Genomic DNA, 18,019 nt, shown 5'->3' with positions numbered 1-18,019 from the left:
AAGAATCACGAAGGTGTCACGTTAACTTCAATGGAGATGGATGATGTTCTTCGTCCCTTGGGAAATCATTTATGTCTTAATTTTCTATGATTCCATTCCTCAGTCATCCCAATCCTCTTCCTCTCCAGCGGCGCAATCTGGCTCCCTATCCTTATCGTAGACCTCGTCGATCAGTTTCGACTCTGTGTATCCTGTCATACATAGGTTTTTATTATGGAGGTGATGTCTTGGGTTCACCAACATCACGTCGCTTTCGTGCCACGTAACCCTTTTATACTCGCATTCGTTCTTCTCCATGTATCCGTCTCTTCTAACTATGAAATCGAGGTTTCAGTAGAGAAACATGGTCCAGAGGGGGTCGAACCTGCCCTTTAGGCGGAGGTTCATCACCTGGCGGAAGCCCGATATCTCTTTGAGGAATCGCAAATCCCTGTAGGCGCGGCACTGGGTGTATCTGAGGCGGTCAGCTCTCATTGTTCCGAGTTCGACGTGGCATGGGCTATGAAAGCAAAAGCAAGCATCCATTTTAATGAGGTATTCCCATTTTTAGGGGATTTATAAATGATGAACGATTTGGCTGGGGAGTATGGGTGTTTGAAGGTAAAGGGAGTCGGGAGGATAGAAGAGAATATCTAAATTACTTACTCCCCTATGATGGTGACATTTTTAATGTTTTGGGCACCTTCGGAATAGTACTTCAGCGGCTCCAATATACCTAACCACCTGTACCTTTTCCATCCGAAGTACGGTTCCCCACAACAGACGTCGTCGTAGTTAAATTCGTCGCAACTGTCCCATATTTCCACATCCGTAATATGCGATATATTACGAGGACCGATGTTCCTGAATAACCGAATCCAATGATAGTCGCTCTGTCGAATAGAAATCTTTTTGTACAGGACTGGAGACGCTTCCTCGTGGACCTGTCTACAAGTCCGAAGTAGCTGACTGCCTCCAGCGAAGCCGTTCAAGCATTCTATCTGGTCATCCTCTATGCACTCTTCGAACAGGATCTCGTAAACCGCGAGTCGCTACTCGTATGGCAAGCTGAGGAAGGGAAAGCTTGTGGTGGAGTTGGTGGTCTTCATAGCGTCGGGCGAGGAGAAAGACATGGTGTAAAGGTCTGGTATGCCCCGCTTGGTAAACCGCTGAAGGTTGGGTATAGTTCATGGAATTATTTCGGTTTATTGATGGATAATTTTTTTGTGATCTTGATAGGTGTTCGTAGATGAGTAGATGAACAAGAAGATGTAGAATGGGAAAGGTGGAGTGGAGGTGCTCGATTAAATACAACTCAACGTATTTATAAAAAACGAAAATGAATTTAGTATAGCCATTGCACAGTGTAGGTGTTTGATATGCTGTAAATTTTGTAGTGTTTGCACACTGATTAACAGTGCAAGTATTGTTTTTTGTGTTTTTTTTTTTTTTTTTTTTTTTTAAGTGTAGCACCTGCACTGTATGGGAGGTGCTCATGCTCATGGCGAGGCTTGAATATGTTTGTTTATACGAAGAATGAGTCGGATGAAAGCCTCTGTTAATATTAGGGTAACAAAAGCTAGGTGCAAGTGCCAAATTATTGTAGATATAGAATATATAGACTAAATATAAGAATAATCGTAACACTATCATTCACTAGTAGCTAATATCGCTCTCTAAGAAAAATCCAAAATCATACCCTACTTGCCTATAACAAGACATAAATCCATTTATATTGCTCCTGACCACAGCGCCATACAATATGATATGAAAGATAAACAAATTGAACGTATGTGAAAAATCCAATATATAATAGCAAAAATGTTCATATGAAAATTCGTACAGAGAAAATATCCCATTCTATTACTCTAATAGCTGGTCTGCCACAATCTTGGCTAGAGTAAGCACGTTCATACTCTTGTCCATCAGAGTAAGGAACGGGGCATCCACGCTTGTTGCGGCGAAAATATACTGTCGTAATTCGGCTGCTAACATGGAGTCCATACCAAAGTCAGGTAGGGGCGTCTTGACATTTAATTTGTCAACTGGTAGTAGGATTAAGTTGGACATCTTCTTGGCAATCACGTCCTTGATGGCATCTACGAGGGCCTGTTTGTCCTTCGAGTTGAGAGCTTCGCTAATAGCAGATGATTGCGAACCGGTGCCCTGTGCTTGGCCAGTGGCACTAGTGCGCTTGAGCGAGCAAGTTAGGACGGAGAACCGTGCATCGTCGAGGAATTGCCAGTATCCGTTGTAGCCCTGTTTGTGATTGCTTTGGAGGCCCGTGACCTCCAAACCGGTTAGGAGGTGAGGGTGCGAAAGCAGATCCGCCGGGTGGGCCGAGGTAGGTGGTTGGGAAAGAGAGAAGTCGAAGATCTGGAGCATTTCATTTTCGGTAATAGGTCGGATTCCTTTACGGAGAAGGAGGTCCTCTATATGTGGGTTCTCGTGTAGATATCCGACTTCTGAAATCATGCCGAGTCCGAGGGAGATTGCTTGTAAGCCGAGACTACGGCGGTAGCGAGCAAACACGTCCAAAAAGTTGTTTGCGGCACAGTAGTTACTTTCTGTAGCAGTTCCGACCTTGCCGTTGATAGAACTCGTCATAATAAAGAAGTCAAGCTCACTTTCTTTGCCGAGTTTCGATAGCGCGTTGTGGATATTCCAGGTACCCCTAATCTTTGCCTTAGTACCGCTAAGCCAGAAGTCTCGAGACATGTACTTGAAGATGGCCTCATTCAAGCCCATTGCAGCTTGTACAACACCGCTCAAGGGAGCCGGTGCGGCCGCAACAGCTCTTTCGACATCCTCTTGGTTAGTCACATCGCCCTTGACCACTACGCAGCGAGCGCCAGCCTTTTCTAGGTCGTCAACAAGGCGCTTGGCTGCTGGTCTCTCCGTGCCTGTACGACCTAGGAAAACGAATTGACGTGCACCACGGCTCAACATCCACATTGAAAGACTGCGACCCAGACCACCCAAACATCCGATGAGCAGGTAAGCCTTGTTCGGATCTAGGACAGTTGAGAACTTCTCAGGCACAACCGGAACCATTTGAGTCTGGTCCTCAAATGAGATAACAATCTTTCCCATTCTCTTCGCGCTGTTGAAGTAATTGAAAGCGGAAGACACATCGGAGGCGTTGAAGACGGACAGCGGTGTTACAGGCTTGACTTGGCCGCTACGTAGAAGCCCCATGACACGCTCTAACAAATCCTTGTGGATGCGGTGGTGCGCCGGGGACTTCGATTCCGGCAATTGACTGAGATCAAACGCCGTGAACGTACCACTGCGAGAAAATCCTTCCATGTTCAAGCGGCCGCCATCAAGAATATCGCGTTTGCCGATTTCGACAAAACGACCGAAGTCCGCCAAGCATTCCCAACTTTCGTGGAGGAGCTCGCCAACTAATGAGTTGAGAATGACATCAACACCCCGACCTTCCGTAGCTGCATGGATTCCAGCGACGAAGCTTGAATCGCGAGAATTGAAAATATGGTTTTCTTTTAGACCGAAATTCTCAATGAGGTATTGCTTCTTCTCGTCCGTTCCCACGGTCGCAAATATCTCAGCGCCAATTAATTGCGCCACTTGAATTGTCGCGATACCCACACCACCAGCCGCGGAGTGAATTAAAACACTTTCACCGGCTTGTAGATGCGAACGGTAATACAGAGCGTAAATCGCGGTCGCAAAAACGACTAGGACGGAGGAATAAGTGCGTAGATCCTCGTCATCCTTCAACTTGACGCAACTCCACACGGGTACTGTCTCGTACGTGCTGAAGTGACCTGGGTACATAACGGATACCTTGTCACCTACAGCTACTTCATTGACGCCGGAACCGACTGCAACGATTTGACCTGTGTATTCTAAACTGCATGATGCTTCGGTCGTGTGAACACGGCCGGCGAGGGAGTACACATCCTTGGCGTTGAGACCGAGGCAGATTACTTTGACTACTACGTGGTCGGCCTTTAGAGTCGACAAGTCTTGGTGGGGCTTCTTGACGAATTGCGCCGTGCTGAGTTGACCTGGTTTTTGCAGTGCCAGGGAAGCGGTACCGGCATTTGATAGTGGCAAGTGTGACGCGGCAGCATTTTGTCGGTCGCGGAATTGTTGGTTCATGGGCTCGTCAGGAATTGTTCGGCTAATCAGGAGTCCAGAGTCATCCTTAAGGTATTCATAGTCGACGATTGGTTTCTTGGCTTGATCGATGAGTGCTGATACATCGTGGGCGATGGATGCGGAGTCTGCCTTCGGATTTAGCTCGAGCGTGAAGATTTTGGTTGATGGCTGTTCGGTCATGACTGCGCGCGCGAGACCGGTGAACACAGAGAGGTTCGGATCGAAACCCTTGTGAACACCAGATCCAGTGATCCAGACAATTCGTGCTGCATATTCGATAATTTTCTTGATTCCATCAAACTCTTCTGGGCCAGGGCTGGCAATGATCGGGTTTTCCAACTCGGCTGTGGAAACGACTAGTGTGTTAGGCGGTATTGTTGTCGCTGCTAGATCCGTAAGTGCAATCTGTTCCACAGAGGTGCCTAGGGCTGAGCTTAGCTCATCCTTCAGCGTGGCATCTACGGGATGCGCCGGAGACCCACGAACGTGGATGACATTGCTGTACGGAGGGTGAACACCATTTGCGAAGGCGTGCGATGGTCTGAGAAGTTGAATATTTTGTGAGCCTTTGAGTGAAGAGATAACGGCAAATCCCTCAACCGGAGCATTATTGGCGTTGGATGCAATAGCTCGGAGCAATAGTGTGTCCTTGGTTGTGTTGTTATCAAGGGACTTGAGCTCAGCTGGGTTTTCTGATAGGACCACAACTCCGTACTGATCCTCGGAGGAGACTTTCTTGTACACCAATGATTTTAGGCCAAATGGTGCGGTGTGGGTACGGACTTCGGCTACTTCAAGCTCGCCTTGGCTCGTCAAGCGTCCGAGCGAAAAGCTATGGAAACGTCGGTATTGCGATGTTGATGAAAGAACTTCTAGCAAAGCTAAGATAGCTAGAACATGGTCATGAGAGAGGAACAAGATGTGGGCGTCGGTATTCTTGTGCACAATCAGATCAAGGGCAGCTAGTAGACGCGCTCGTGGGCCCAAACGTCCTAACTCTGTGATCGACAGGATATGCTCGAGCGCTGACGAAAATGCGCCACTATCTTTGATTTGCTCCACATCGGGCTTCCAGCTGACTCTGAGAAGAGGATGACGTGGTTCCATCTTCTCAGTACCAACATATGTGGTGATATCAACATCGTGGAAATGAGCCACCGTTCGCTGTTGGGAATCTAGCAAGGCAGAGTGGAGGCTGTTCGCAGTAAATCCAATGACCTTGGATGTAGAGCGAATTACACCAGTTTTTTCTTCGTACGGGCTCAGGGTGATTTCAGCTCGTCCTATCTTCGTCGGTACCTTGGCGATCATAGAGTGAATGAATCCACCGGTGCAGGAAACGAGACCGACTTGGAACAGACTGTCTAGAATGGTTGGGTGGACGAGATATCGAGGCTTCGACTGAGCTCCTTGGAATTTGGGAGCTAGCGAGTGTGCCTTTGCTTCAGCATACCTTGACCCCTTAGGATCCGGTATGTAAATCTCATCCATTTGCTGAAATGCGGGGCCAAACCCGAGGCCAGATCTTATCATACTCTCATACCAAAGGCGCTTGGACTGAGGTGCAATACGTCTATCAAATGAGGGCAATTGCAAGTTTGTCGCAGAGTCTCCCGACTCAAATCGGATAGAACCCTTGACGTGGTTTGTTGCAACATCGTGCGAAATTGAAGAAATTTGGAACTCCCACCAATTTTTAGATGTGTTTATATTCGTAAGTGAAAGAGGTCGCAACTCAGTGTATAGCTCAACGGAGTCCTCATCGGTCAAGGGTAGAGCTTGGACTAGGTCTACATGACGAAGTACGACTGACGGGGCAGTCGCAGGTGTATCGGCCGGTAGTGTCTGTAGCAAGGCTTCTATAGCCATCGTCATATAACCTGCGGCAGGAAAGACGATCGTCTCGCCAAGTTTGTGGTCCCGAAGCCATGGCACACTATCTAGTTGCAGTATATTACGCCAGGCGAAAGTTGTCTTGTTACCACCCGGTACTTCACTACCTAGAAGTTCGTGCCGGGGGTACCTGCGGAATCGTCCTTCGCGGCTGACGCGAGATTCGGCCCACAACGGCTCCTCATAATGCCATCTGTAGCTAGGCAAATCATGTAAGACCTTGGGTTTGACGCCATGCTTCCTAGAGGCTTTGTTGAGCGCGGAAAAGCCAATCTTAAATCCCTGGGCGTATAAATTACCAATAAGACTTAGGAGGGAAACTGATGAATCTTGACCTCTAGTAAGCGTTGCACCGTAAGAAGTAGACTTCCCTAAGGTGGTCATGATTGGCATCTTAAGCGTCGCGTGGGGTCCGACTTCAACGAACGTCAGATGTTCGCTCATATTGGAAATTCCTTCGAGACCCTCGCTGAAGAGAACTGGGGATTCCAGGTTCTTACGCCAGTACGACGACGTGCGGACATGCTTTTCAGTAATCTCTTGGGCTATCACCGTTGAAAACATTCGCGCGCGTTCAGAATTAGTGCTCTGAACAGACTCGCCCCAAGCCTCCTCCAGGAGATCTTCATATGCCTGGCCAACGGCAGCCATATGGTGGGAGTGGTAGGCCTTGCCATCAGTTCTTAGTTTTCGCGCGAAAACTCCATCTCCTTGCAGCGAGGCGAAAACGGTGTGGACATCGTCACTATCACCACTGATAGTAACGCTTTCAGGGGAGTTGACACATGCGACTTTGACCTTGTCACTAAGACCTAGCTTAGTTATGCGGTTATCGGTGGTTTCGCGGCCAAGACCGATCGCAGCCATAGATCCAACGGAGGTTGACTTGGTGACGATGTAACCCCGGTAATAAGCGATAATAATCGCCTGTCGGGCATCGAGTAATCCTGCTGCATATGCGGCGCCAATTTCTCCTGAGGAATGGCCTACAGTTGTATAAGGAGTAATCGACCAGTCCCGCAGTAAGTTAACGATTGCAACTTGCACAGCCGTCGTTATGGGCTGCGCAAATTCCGCCTGGTCGATCTGAGACGATTCCGAAACATCGGTCAGAACATCGTATATCTTCCAGGACGGAGGATGCGGGAGAGCGGATAACCAATCGTCTAATTGATGGATGGTACGTAAAAACGTGTCAAATCGCATCAGCTCTCGACCCATACCTGGAAAAATTTTGTTAGTCTCATGTGTTCATCGGATGAGGTGTGTGTGGATGCATTCTAGAAAACCGAGCCTCATACCTTTCCATTGTGCCCCTTGTCCCGTGAAGACAAATGCAAGTTTTCCTTCTCCATGACTATCATCCGAGTTCGGGACACGGAGATTGTCAAGATTGATGTCTTCAGCCAGGGTATCCTCCTTTGCGATGACGTACCCTCGTACAGGTAGATGTGTGCGACGCTCTCCGAGAGTGTAGGCCAAATCCGTAATTGAAACGGATTTTAAATCCAGCTCACGTAACCCCTCGACTCTCCCATGCAGCGACGGAAGGCTGCTTGCGGAGAATGGAAGAAGATAGCTCGGGCCCGAGGTTGTCTCAGGCTCAGTAGCATTACCATTTACTTTACCATTACCGTTAATTTGTTTACCGTAAATACCGTTACCATTGACATTGGTACCATTAACATTATTGCCGTTTACATGCCCGTTGACTTTGGTGCCATTGGTGAAGATTTCACTGCTGATCGGTTCAGCTGAATCGAGAATGCAGTGAGCATTGGCACCACCGTAACCGAAAGAATTTACACTTATCCGGCGTATACCGTGACCTTTGGTGGGTAATGGAATTGTTTGCGTCACGATCTCGACTCCCCAATCTTCAATTCGGATCTTCGGATTTAATTGCTTGAATCCGATGGTGGCGGGGATGAGGCCTTTTTCAAGGGCGAGAGTTGATTTGATAATGCTAGTCAAGCCACTGGCGCCTTCGCTATGGCCCAAATTCGTCTTCACCGCTCCGAGAAGGAGGGGTTCATTTCTCTTGTCCTTTCGGAATACTCGAGAGAGAGCCTCGACCTCTATCGGATCACCCACGGCAGTGCCGGTACCGTGAGTTTCGACGTACGACGTATCAGCTGGGTTTAGTCTGGCTCTCGAGTATGCTTTGCGAATGACAGCTTCCTGTCCATCGATACTCGGTTGCGTAATGCCGGGTGTGTGTCCATTGCTGTTCACGGCAATAGAACGTATGACTGACCTAATCGGGTCACCGTCGCGAACGGCATCGACCAATCGTTTAATAAAGATGGCATTAATCCCATCTGCCCGACCGTAGCTGGATGTCAGCTGACGTATTAGCTAATACCCTATCCTCGTAATATTCCCGGGAATAATATTTTTTTTTCTTTGGGATTATTGGATTCTAGGACTTACCCATCGGCGCTGGCGTCAAATGTGTGACATGTGGAAGATGAAGAAATTACACCGGCTTGCGAAATGGCAACATGCAATTCTGGAGCCTGAATGAGATTTACACCTGCCACAACGGCAGAGTCGCACTCGTCTGCTAATAAGGCCGAGCAGGCAGCGTGGAGCGCATAGAATGATGATGAGCAAGCGGTATCAAGCACACAACTGGGCCCCTTCAAATTGAAAACATGGCTTATCCGGTTTGCCAGTATGGTTGTGCCCATGCCAATCTGGCTGTATCTGGTTAAGCTTTCAACATCCTTGGTTTGCAAGGCAATGAAATCTGGTGTGAAGGAGGCGACTATTTTAACAATCAACACAAAAGTTCACGCGCAAGTAGACAAATTATCATCATGATCGCATACCATAGCAACCGGTATTGGCACCTGAAACGTCATCTAATGAGATACCGGCACTCTCAAAACTTTCATAGACAACTTCAAGCAGCTTTCGCTGTTGTGGGTCCATCGCGGAGGCTTCCCGATTATTAATGCCGAAGAATTGGTTGTCGAAAGCCCTGATGTCTTCTTGGATGAAATACCCACCATCCGCCACTGTGGTAGATGGTTGATCTTTATCACCATGGTAGCTATCGATATTAAAGCGGCCCTTGGGCAATTTCCCGTTTGCAGAGCGCCCTTCTTCTAGGAATTTCCATAGTTGTGAAGGGTGGGAAATACTGCCAGGTAGTCGACAGCCTATTGTCGTCAGAAAAAAAAATCAGCAATCTAAACAGCGCCCGTTTTTTTTTTTCGCGTTAAGAGCAAGCAAATCTCATACCTATGCCAACAATGGCAATTGGCTCGAATTGTGTGGGATCCGTGCTTCTAGACATGTCTTATGAAGATGAAGAGGTTGTCTCACAGCAACTTCAATCTATGGGGCAGCGGCAATGCTACTGGGAGGGCTACAGAACCCAGCAGTAGTGCTGGAGTTGACTCAGACATGAGATATCGAGATATATGTAGGTATTTGTCAATCCACAAAGACCGATAATATAAGCTCATCCGATAGAGTGATTTCATTAGGATTCAAGAAATTCCTACGTAAGGTCCAAAGCGGGGACAAATGATACCTATCGCAAGCAAGGGAAATCCTTTCTGGCATTGGCTATACGGTTAAGTCCAGTAAAGGATCGTTAGGTAGTACGTAAGATCAGAACCACCTTAACTCCCATGTATACCTAGGTAGGTAGCCATGTATGTATGCGGCGTTCCATGCTGATGATTGGTGGTAGAACCGTTCGATTTTTTCGAGGCCACCGATACCGTTTTCGGGTCCTACCGAGTTATGTACTGAGGTAGTAGAGGAACATGGCTAAGGGTATGGATAAGTAGGGATAGGGACATCGAATAGGGGATAGAGGCTTAAAGAGAATAAATTTGGCGAGGAGGTAGGGTGTTATTAACGCGCCAAGTTTAGCTATCTATCATACCTAGATTACATATATGTAGCTAGTTGCCACTTAGATGCTACATAGATATTCAGCACAGGGGGGCACTGGAGGGTCGAGCGGCGACGCCGGGGGGTTAACGGTGCCATTTAAACTGCATAAATACGTAGTATTTATTTACGGCCCCCACGGTAAGTTGATTAAACCTTGATAGAGTTAAAAAACTACCGAAAATGAGTAAAGTGTCCGGGCCGCAACCTTAAGAGAGTTGAAAGCCGAGTGGGGGTTTAAGCTTAATGTTGTTAAGATTGAAATATCATATGCATTAAGGTACCCGAGTCTTAGGTTAGCCGTTAGTTGATCAGTAGCATTTTAGATTAACTTAGGTAAGAAATGGTAACAAATAAAAGGAAGACTACGACATAACTATTTCTTGGTGTGTATTCATCGTTGGTCAATTGCAATTTACGTATTACTGGGTAGCTATACGCAATAAGTAGTGCTGAACAACTAATATTTCAAGTCGGTTGCATTGGATCCTTCGGGTTGCTACGTAATAAATAGGGGATACAGGCATTAATAGATAGTTACCCCCGAGGTACATCCGACCCCCTACGTACACTAGTATCCACTAGTCTAACGGCTTTCTAACGGTTTTTTTGTGTTGCATATGAGTTCATGTCAGTTCATGTAAGGGAAAGTACCTTGGTAACTACCTAGGTAACTCGTAAACTAAGCTACTAAGTAGTTGGTTCTGACACATGCTAATTGATATATTATATACAGGACATACACAATAGTGTATAGTATACTCTTGTGTAACTAACAAGGTAGGAAAAGGTAAATTATAAACATTAATTTACAATCAGCTTGCTTCCATGATGTATATAGGATTTCTCCGTATAATCATCAATTAGAAGTGCTTCGGGATATATGTACCTAGGTGTGTTAAAAGTGCTCTCTGCTATGGAATCTTTTGCCCGCGGTGGAGTATTAGTGGAGATAGGTTCGATTCCTATTAGCACTATGAGATTTTCCCCTAATAGTATTCCGCTAATACTCTCTTCTTTCCCTTTTTTCCGGATTTTTTCCCCTTTATTATTGCGTCGCACTCGAAGGATTCGACGCGTTGTCCGCTGCGATGCGATGCGATGCGCTGCGATGCGACGGGCGAAAAGCGAGCCAGCACCACGTACAACATCAATTGTGTTGTCGTGCGTTATCTACATGTATGGATATCGTGATTCGTAATTTTTTTTATATGTGGTTGTGGTATGTGTCGGTTGGTATATCCGTTTCGGGCACCGATCTGCTCGACACACTAATATGTGTCCGCACGTGGATTCTTCCCAGCGATATCGCGGCTTCGTTGCCTAGGCCCTTGTCGTCTGCTGCTTCTAGCCCCCGCGGATTCGTAAACGAGCGATCGCTGCTGTGCAGTCGCTCGAAGCCACTGTCGTTTCCGGGCTGCTTTCCATGCACACCCGCCAGTGCACCTTGGTTCAAGGATTCCGGATCGGAGTATTTCTTGTGACTACTCCGGCTGTTGAGGCCGGGCCATCGAGGCCCCGCAAGCATTTTGATGAGACCGACCATGTTGGGTACGCTGATACTGATAAGCGAAATGGAACCCTCCAAACAAGCCCAGTAGAGGTATAGAGGCATGTTCCACGTCAAGTCCTTAGCGAGGTTGGGAATCAGGTTGATTGTTGAGATCATTCGGCCTATAGAGAGCACAATGACGGAGTAAGCCAGGAAAAAGGCGCCTAGCAACCACAAACGACGTCGCAAGCTGATTTTAAGCGCCCAGATCATCGGTACCGGGAGGAGCAGGATGTAGAAATCCACGGCCACCGAAATGGCGGCTGTGGCCAAATACCACCCGAAAGTATCAATGCAATGTCCCGGCAGTAGCGAATTCCATGCCTTCTCAATTGGCGTGCACTGGAAGATGGTTGAAAAGTAAGCCGAAACCAACCATCCTGACACGAGGCAGCCAACAACCCAGAGATGAATCTTGAATGTTCGATTGTTGGAACGGAAGACTCGGGCGTAGAAGAACAAGGCGGATAGCTTAGGGAACGTTATGGAGCTATCGAAAAAGAAGATGGCGATATAGAGGTATTTTGCGCCCTGGATGAGATATAGGGGGTTTTCACCCAACACTATCTCGGCGTGCAGTCCCAGACCAATGTTTCTCCAGGCCAAAATGATTGAGAGTAAAGTGATTTGAATAGGCTATTGTCGTCATCAGCATGAAAGATGCGCATACTCAGGGTTGCACTCTGCGTGTTGCAACGCTGCGCATTCGATGCACTCACCAACGAGAGAAGAGCAAAGAAGTCATCCCACCACCAATATTGCTTCACGATAAATTTCGATATAACACGGACAACGGTTGCAGTGATCGTCAAGACCATCAGGATAACGCACATAGCCAAGAGGCCCGACCTTCGGTCAGGAGTTCCCGGCGGCACTTCTTCGAACGCCATTTTACTGACAAGGCCGAGGTTTCGATGAAGAACAGAAAGGTATGATTTTGCCTGCAGGTTAGTAATACAGCGGTGCCATATATACAAGCAGGATCCTTCTTCACGACAGATCAAGACAGGTCAAAATGCAAGATAGATAGATCGGAATGGAGGTTGTTGGGAACACAGGAAGAAGAAAAGAATAAAAGAACGAGGAATTTTTGTGGGCTTATGCCAGGTGTGCACGCATATTGATGTCCTGACGTGAGATCTTACCGGTCTCAAGATATTATTTGATTCGTAGACGGTATTGGGTTGCATTTACTAGAACAAGACTTCTGCTGCTACTGTTGCAGCAGCTGCTACCGTTGGTTAATGGGATTCCTGCAGGATGCAGGATACCAAAGTCGGTTTAAAACCTCTTCTGCAACTGGTAATGGTTGCAGACCTTCTTAGTTAGGTAATCCACATGCATATTGCTAACGATAGGACGGCCGATGATCTTTGATGCTGTGTTACGGTGGGATAGGCGGAATGCCCACTTTAGAAGCGGCCGTTGATAGGCACCAAGCCTTACCCTATAGGTACGTTACGCGCCCTAAACCGGGACCCTAGTACGACAAAGCCACGATAAATAGGAAACTGGTGTCGTAGGTGTACCTATTTTGGGCGTTTTTAGTACCTGCAAGTCAGCATCCCCCGCAGCGCCAGGGATGCCAGGGATTACGAGTTATACCTGATTAATCATTATAATCAGTAGATTAATGTAAGCGCTTGAGCCGAATCCTTCCGCTAATGTGAACGGATTTGTTCGAATTTATTAACCTACTTTTTGGCTCCCTAAGACTTTAGTGAAAGCTGATCTCACCAATTTGGTTGAAAGACTCCCAAGAGGTCCCCAAAATCCCCTATTCTTTCAATACCCCGCCAAGACTTTGTAAATCGCGAAAATGGTATGGACGAAGGTGTCAGATAATCGCTGGGAGCGCCCAGTAAATGGCCTGGAAGGTTACTTCGTCGTCACGGAGAATATCTCTTCTAGCTTGTGTGATGGCCGCGAGCATTACATCCTCTTCTCCAAGCTTAAGCTGGAAACCAACTTCTCCGACGTAGAGTCGAAGCTTAAGCATGCCTGGAAACAGATCCGTTACGAGCAACCCCTGGTTGCCACAACAATTGAGGGCATGAAGAAGGTGTATGAAGTTCCAGATGAACAAGCATTGGAACAATGGTTAGCAAAGACCTTCATCGTGTCCCAGGCATCCGATGCCGAGGAACTGTATCAGTCTGTCTCTCCTATCAAACAGGCGTCGCTATACTACGTACCTAAATCCTCTGAACTCGTCTTCCGTGGTCACCACCACACTATTGACGGTACTGGCGTACTATTATTTTGGCACAGCTTCCTCAATGCCCTGTCTTCCCCTATCCAGGAGTTGACATTCGGCGACGAGCCAGCTAGACTCGCTCCTATCATAGAAGAGACACTTGGACACCCCGAGCAGCCTACTCAAGAACAAAGCGACAAAGCGACGGCGCTTTTCATGACCTGGGCAGGCAGTGTTCCTGGTATTGGTCCCGTCTCAAAACTTGGTGCAGTACCATCGGGTAAATGCAAGAACACTGAGTTGGTATTCCCGACCAAGACCACCGAGGCTATCATCAAGGCATGCAAAGACAAAAATATCACAGTAACCTCTGCTGTCCACGCCGCATACATCACCACCATTACCAAACATGCGGACCCCAATTCCAAGCTTACGGAATACGTGACGGCGAATCAGTTTAACCTTCGCCCCTATTTACCAGCGCCGTATAACTCCAGCAAATATGCGGTATCGGTATACTACACGCCTCTCCCTTATAAGATTGCCACGCCAGCTTCGTTCTGGGATATCGCCAAATCGCTACAGGAGTATTATCAGACATCCTTCAAGGGCAAGCCCGAAACGCTCGAGCTCGTCGGATACTTCACACGCGTACTATGTGGTGCAGTTCAAACTCCCGAATTCCTCGCCAACCCGATTTCCAAGGACGCTTTAATCAGCAGTCTTGGAATTGCCGAGCGCTTCATGCAACAAGAGTACGGCAACGGAATCAAGGTCAAGGACATCAAGATGGGCGTCGATGTCGTTATGGGAATGAGCATGTACTTTTTCTACACCTTCCGAGACCAGTTGAGACTAGTATACAGCTTCAACGATGCATATGAGGAGCCAGAGAAGATCCAGAAGTACTTAGAAGACATTCAGTCAACCCTCATCGAAGAACTACTGGCGTAGATCGGGAAAAGTTTACCACCGCGTGCTTAGGTAGAAGCCAAAAGGGAGTTTCAAGATTAAACGGTTATTACCAGTAAACGGGGTTTACTAGGAAAATGGCTCTTTAAACTAGCTAGTTAGATATTAGCTTTACCTACTCGTTGGGAATAGACGTCGATTTCCTTATACAATTTGTTGTTATTTTTGTTCTCCCTAGTTAGGCCTGCATTCAGCTGAGTTACTACAAATTCAGGCTAAGTGTAAAAGTCCTGATGCCCAAGCCCTCTAGCGGCTTGGTTGTCAGCCTAGAATCCAGCGAGTCAAAATTGACGTCCTAGATTAATATGAATAAATAAATGATATTTTAGTCTACCTAAAAGAGTAATATTCTTTTTTTGCACTTTTAATGCACTGCACCCATTAGGTTATTGCTCCTACCCGGTTCCGATAAGGAGCAAAAGGATCGTTAGAACTTTTCTTCAGCAACCCCTTGTTAAAGCAGCCAAAGTTGGTGTGAACCATTTGGGGTCGGGTCTAGAATAAGGGAATAAAGGAAGCATTTGTCATTCAATCCCTTAGATTGGGATATGATAGTGCCCTCTCACAACTATAGCTTCATCAATGCAGGACGCAACACATTCCCGAAATGTTTTCATCGTAAAGAGAGCCAAAGAGAGGGATTTTGGTGTGCCATCCAATTTCAAAGGAATATCGAACAAGTATTGGATTTTATGGGATTTACATTGACCGAGAGAGCCCAGTCACGTGTCTCCCATTCTCATAACGATAGTCAGACGACAAATTCTAAACGATATTTATGATATGATTTTTAGATAGACGGGATTCATGGTATAATATGCCTCACATCATGTGGCAAGATACAACCATTTTCGGTTGAGTACCTAAATTTGACAAAATAGGCTTCTTCCAATTTATAAATAACCTAATATCAATAAATTCTATAATACCTATTATCACTCGTTAAGAGCCACAGGTAAAGCACGAAGTAAAATCATAGACACCAACATTCCTTCTCAACTGATTCCCTTCCTCGCATCCGGAGTGTATCTAAAAGCAACCAGCGGTCTGCAAATTTGAATTAGCCTCCCTCCTTGAATTCTTGGGTTGCACATTTCGTGTTAGAACTTACGCCAACGTTCCGGCCGTTAGAGTATGTCAGCAGCTTGCATCCGGTTTGGCAGACCTTTGGTATGTATTAGCAACGTTCCAACAGCGGCCTCATTGCCTAATTTAGTCAAACTCACGGTATCGTTGATGCAAGGGAAAGGAGAGCCTTGATCGTAACAGGACTTGCGGTCGTCAGGGTTGCATTCTGCTGCTGAAGCGTTGGCAACGAAGGCTGCAACAAGGCACAAGGTAGCGAAGAACTTCATTTTGAGATATTTATGGTTTGAGAGTTGGTATGAGTAGTGGTGTTGATATTGTATGAGATATTGAAGCTGTTGTCACGATTGACTTGAGAAGCTATTAAGAAAGCACCACATCAATGAACCTTTATACATATTCAACAATGTCTGTGAACAGACCATTTTCCACATAATTGGAATCTTCAATTTCTTCAAAGTTCAAAGATGAGCCTCATGTGGGCACTTGAAGACGGTGAGTACCGTGAGCATGAGGCGTATTAAAAAGGGGGCCAATCAAGCTAAGCCGCGCAACTCAAGACACTATTCCACTGTGTTTGTTGGTACAGGCAGAGTCTCTTGTTTGTTACGAAAGCCAATCAGAATCCAGGACCCTTCATAACCATAGGCTATATAGAGGTTCTGTCGTAAAAATGTTATTGTGATGATTGAAGTTAATTTGACTTGGTAATTAGCAGCGGTGTGTTTATGTCAGAACCTCGGTTGAACATAGAGTATTATTTATATGGAACCCGTGTACTCACCAGCCATGGTTGAATTATTCTGGAGTCATAAAATGCATAAAATTAGCATGTATCTCTATGGCGATCGAGAATGAAGTTTCCCATCACTACCACAGCTGTATAAAATAACAAGTCGGCAGTTATCAAGAATTCATCCTGCTAATTATCCAAACTAAGCCCTACGTACTAGCGGTAAGAAGTTTAAAAAGACATAAGAAGTTAATCTGAATGGTGAATACAAGGGGTTACCAACTGCATAGACATTTGTTGAAATCGTAACCAATTGGATGTATAACATTTCTTTTCCAACTGTGCTTGTTCACTACCTAGGTACATTACTAAACTCTTCCCTTTTAGTGGGCTTTACCGCGCTGAATCATTGCGATAAATCAGCTGAAAGTGGACACCGAGAGTTGTTGGTCCCATTACCCCTAAAAGAAAATTGGATTGAGCAATGCCAGTGTACCCGATTGGCTCTTGTTAGGCTTCATCTCAACTTCATTCTTTGCCAATTCTCTATTGTTAGTTTAAATTCAATAAACTACAACACAATCTCAATTTACTCTCTTGTCTTCATTGCTTCAGAACTTCTCTTCCCTTCCTTTCGCCTACGAAACCGCCATCATGCGTCGGCTCATTAGGGACCTACAAAAATGACCGAAAATACCCGAAAAAAGAGTGGTAGTACAATTACGACAGTAGACCGTCGGCTACCCCGAACAGGAAGGGTATCTCCTTGGTACTTTTGAGCAAATGTATTTTACGGAGACATGGGATTCCGAAGCTCTTGCCTAGGTAGGTATGGAAGCTGGTTCCTGGTGATCCCTATCATGATCGAAATAATTGTCCTTGGTTTTGTTACGAAACCCGGATGGTGCAATAATTAAGGCACCCCCATATACCCCCCATTAGAACTGATAAAACCCAACAACCCAGCCCCTTATGGCATATGTTACGACAGCAAGACACGAAATCCTCGTTGAGGGATGATACCCTTCGTCCAAACTCCATATCAAGCCAAAGGATCAGCATTAATCCGATAGGGGAACACATGGCTCGAAACGTCTCGAACGCAATGTTGCTTCGGCACCACGAGTTTGATTGTTCAAAATCCTACTAACAAGAAGTAGTATTGAAGAATGTAATATTACTTTCTTCAATCCTAAGCGGAAAGATTTCCGTTGGGGTTGCTTTTTACTCCTGAGTATCAACACTGGATAGAATCGAGAATCGTGGGGGAATCCTAGTCATGCTGAGGGGTAAACTGTAGTGCGAATTGTGAGCTACGAAGATAAGAGAGGCCTACAGGGTATTACGGCATTGGTGTCGGGATGCCTACCTTGCAGGCATACATACAACCTAGACCTAGTACGTATACACAGACAATGGATACGTTGCCCCACCCGTCAACAAATCCATACGCCCGGCTATCTGCTGATCGTAGATCGCGTAGCTCTCAGGGGTACCCAGACAGGCCGCGAGGCCACGTTTTTACCCTGTCAGCACACAGACGCGCCCGCGCGCAACTGTCGAAACA

General features: G+C 46.4%; 3 protein-coding genes across 3 annotated transcripts; 1 reads left to right on the top strand and 2 right to left on the bottom strand.

Annotated features, from left to right (window-relative positions):
* Nucleotides 1-1,842: 1,842 nt before the first annotated feature.
* F4822DRAFT_434751 (putative polyketide synthase) lies at nucleotides 1,843-9,304 on the bottom strand (the record flags this gene model as incomplete). Its single annotated transcript, XM_051462063.1, has 5 exons — nucleotides 1,843-7,223; nucleotides 7,302-8,335; nucleotides 8,434-8,770; nucleotides 8,835-9,167; nucleotides 9,250-9,304. 5 exons carry the CDS (start codon nucleotides 9,302-9,304, stop codon nucleotides 1,843-1,845), a joined length of 7,140 nt encoding a protein of 2,379 aa, XP_051309409.1.
* A 1,151-nt stretch (nucleotides 9,305-10,455) lies between these two features.
* Nucleotides 10,456-12,753, bottom strand: F4822DRAFT_83365 (uncharacterized protein). The gene is made up of 2 exons (XM_051464049.1): nucleotides 12,184-12,753; nucleotides 10,456-12,100 (listed from the first exon to the last, which is right to left on the bottom strand). The coding sequence occupies exons 1-2, from the start codon at nucleotides 12,352-12,354 to the stop codon at nucleotides 11,120-11,122; spliced, it is 1,152 nt and encodes a 383-aa protein (XP_051309408.1). The 5' UTR covers nucleotides 12,355-12,753; the 3' UTR covers nucleotides 10,456-11,119.
* A 286-nt stretch (nucleotides 12,754-13,039) lies between these two features.
* Nucleotides 13,040-14,966, top strand: F4822DRAFT_421238 (uncharacterized protein). Its single transcript, XM_051459776.1, has one exon. It carries the CDS (start codon nucleotides 13,284-13,286, stop codon nucleotides 14,613-14,615), a length of 1,332 nt encoding a protein of 443 aa, XP_051309407.1. The 5' UTR covers nucleotides 13,040-13,283; the 3' UTR covers nucleotides 14,616-14,966.
* Nucleotides 14,967-18,019: the final 3,053 nt, after the last annotated feature.

The sequence above is a fragment of the Hypoxylon trugodes genome (assembly GCF_022578975.1).
Source record: "Hypoxylon trugodes strain CBS 135444 unplaced genomic scaffold F4822scaffold_11, whole genome shotgun sequence".
NCBI lineage: Eukaryota > Fungi > Ascomycota > Sordariomycetes > Xylariales > Hypoxylaceae > Hypoxylon > Hypoxylon trugodes.
The sequence above is the reverse complement of the archived record's forward strand: the minus strand, read 5'-3'. Positions and strand labels throughout refer to the sequence as shown.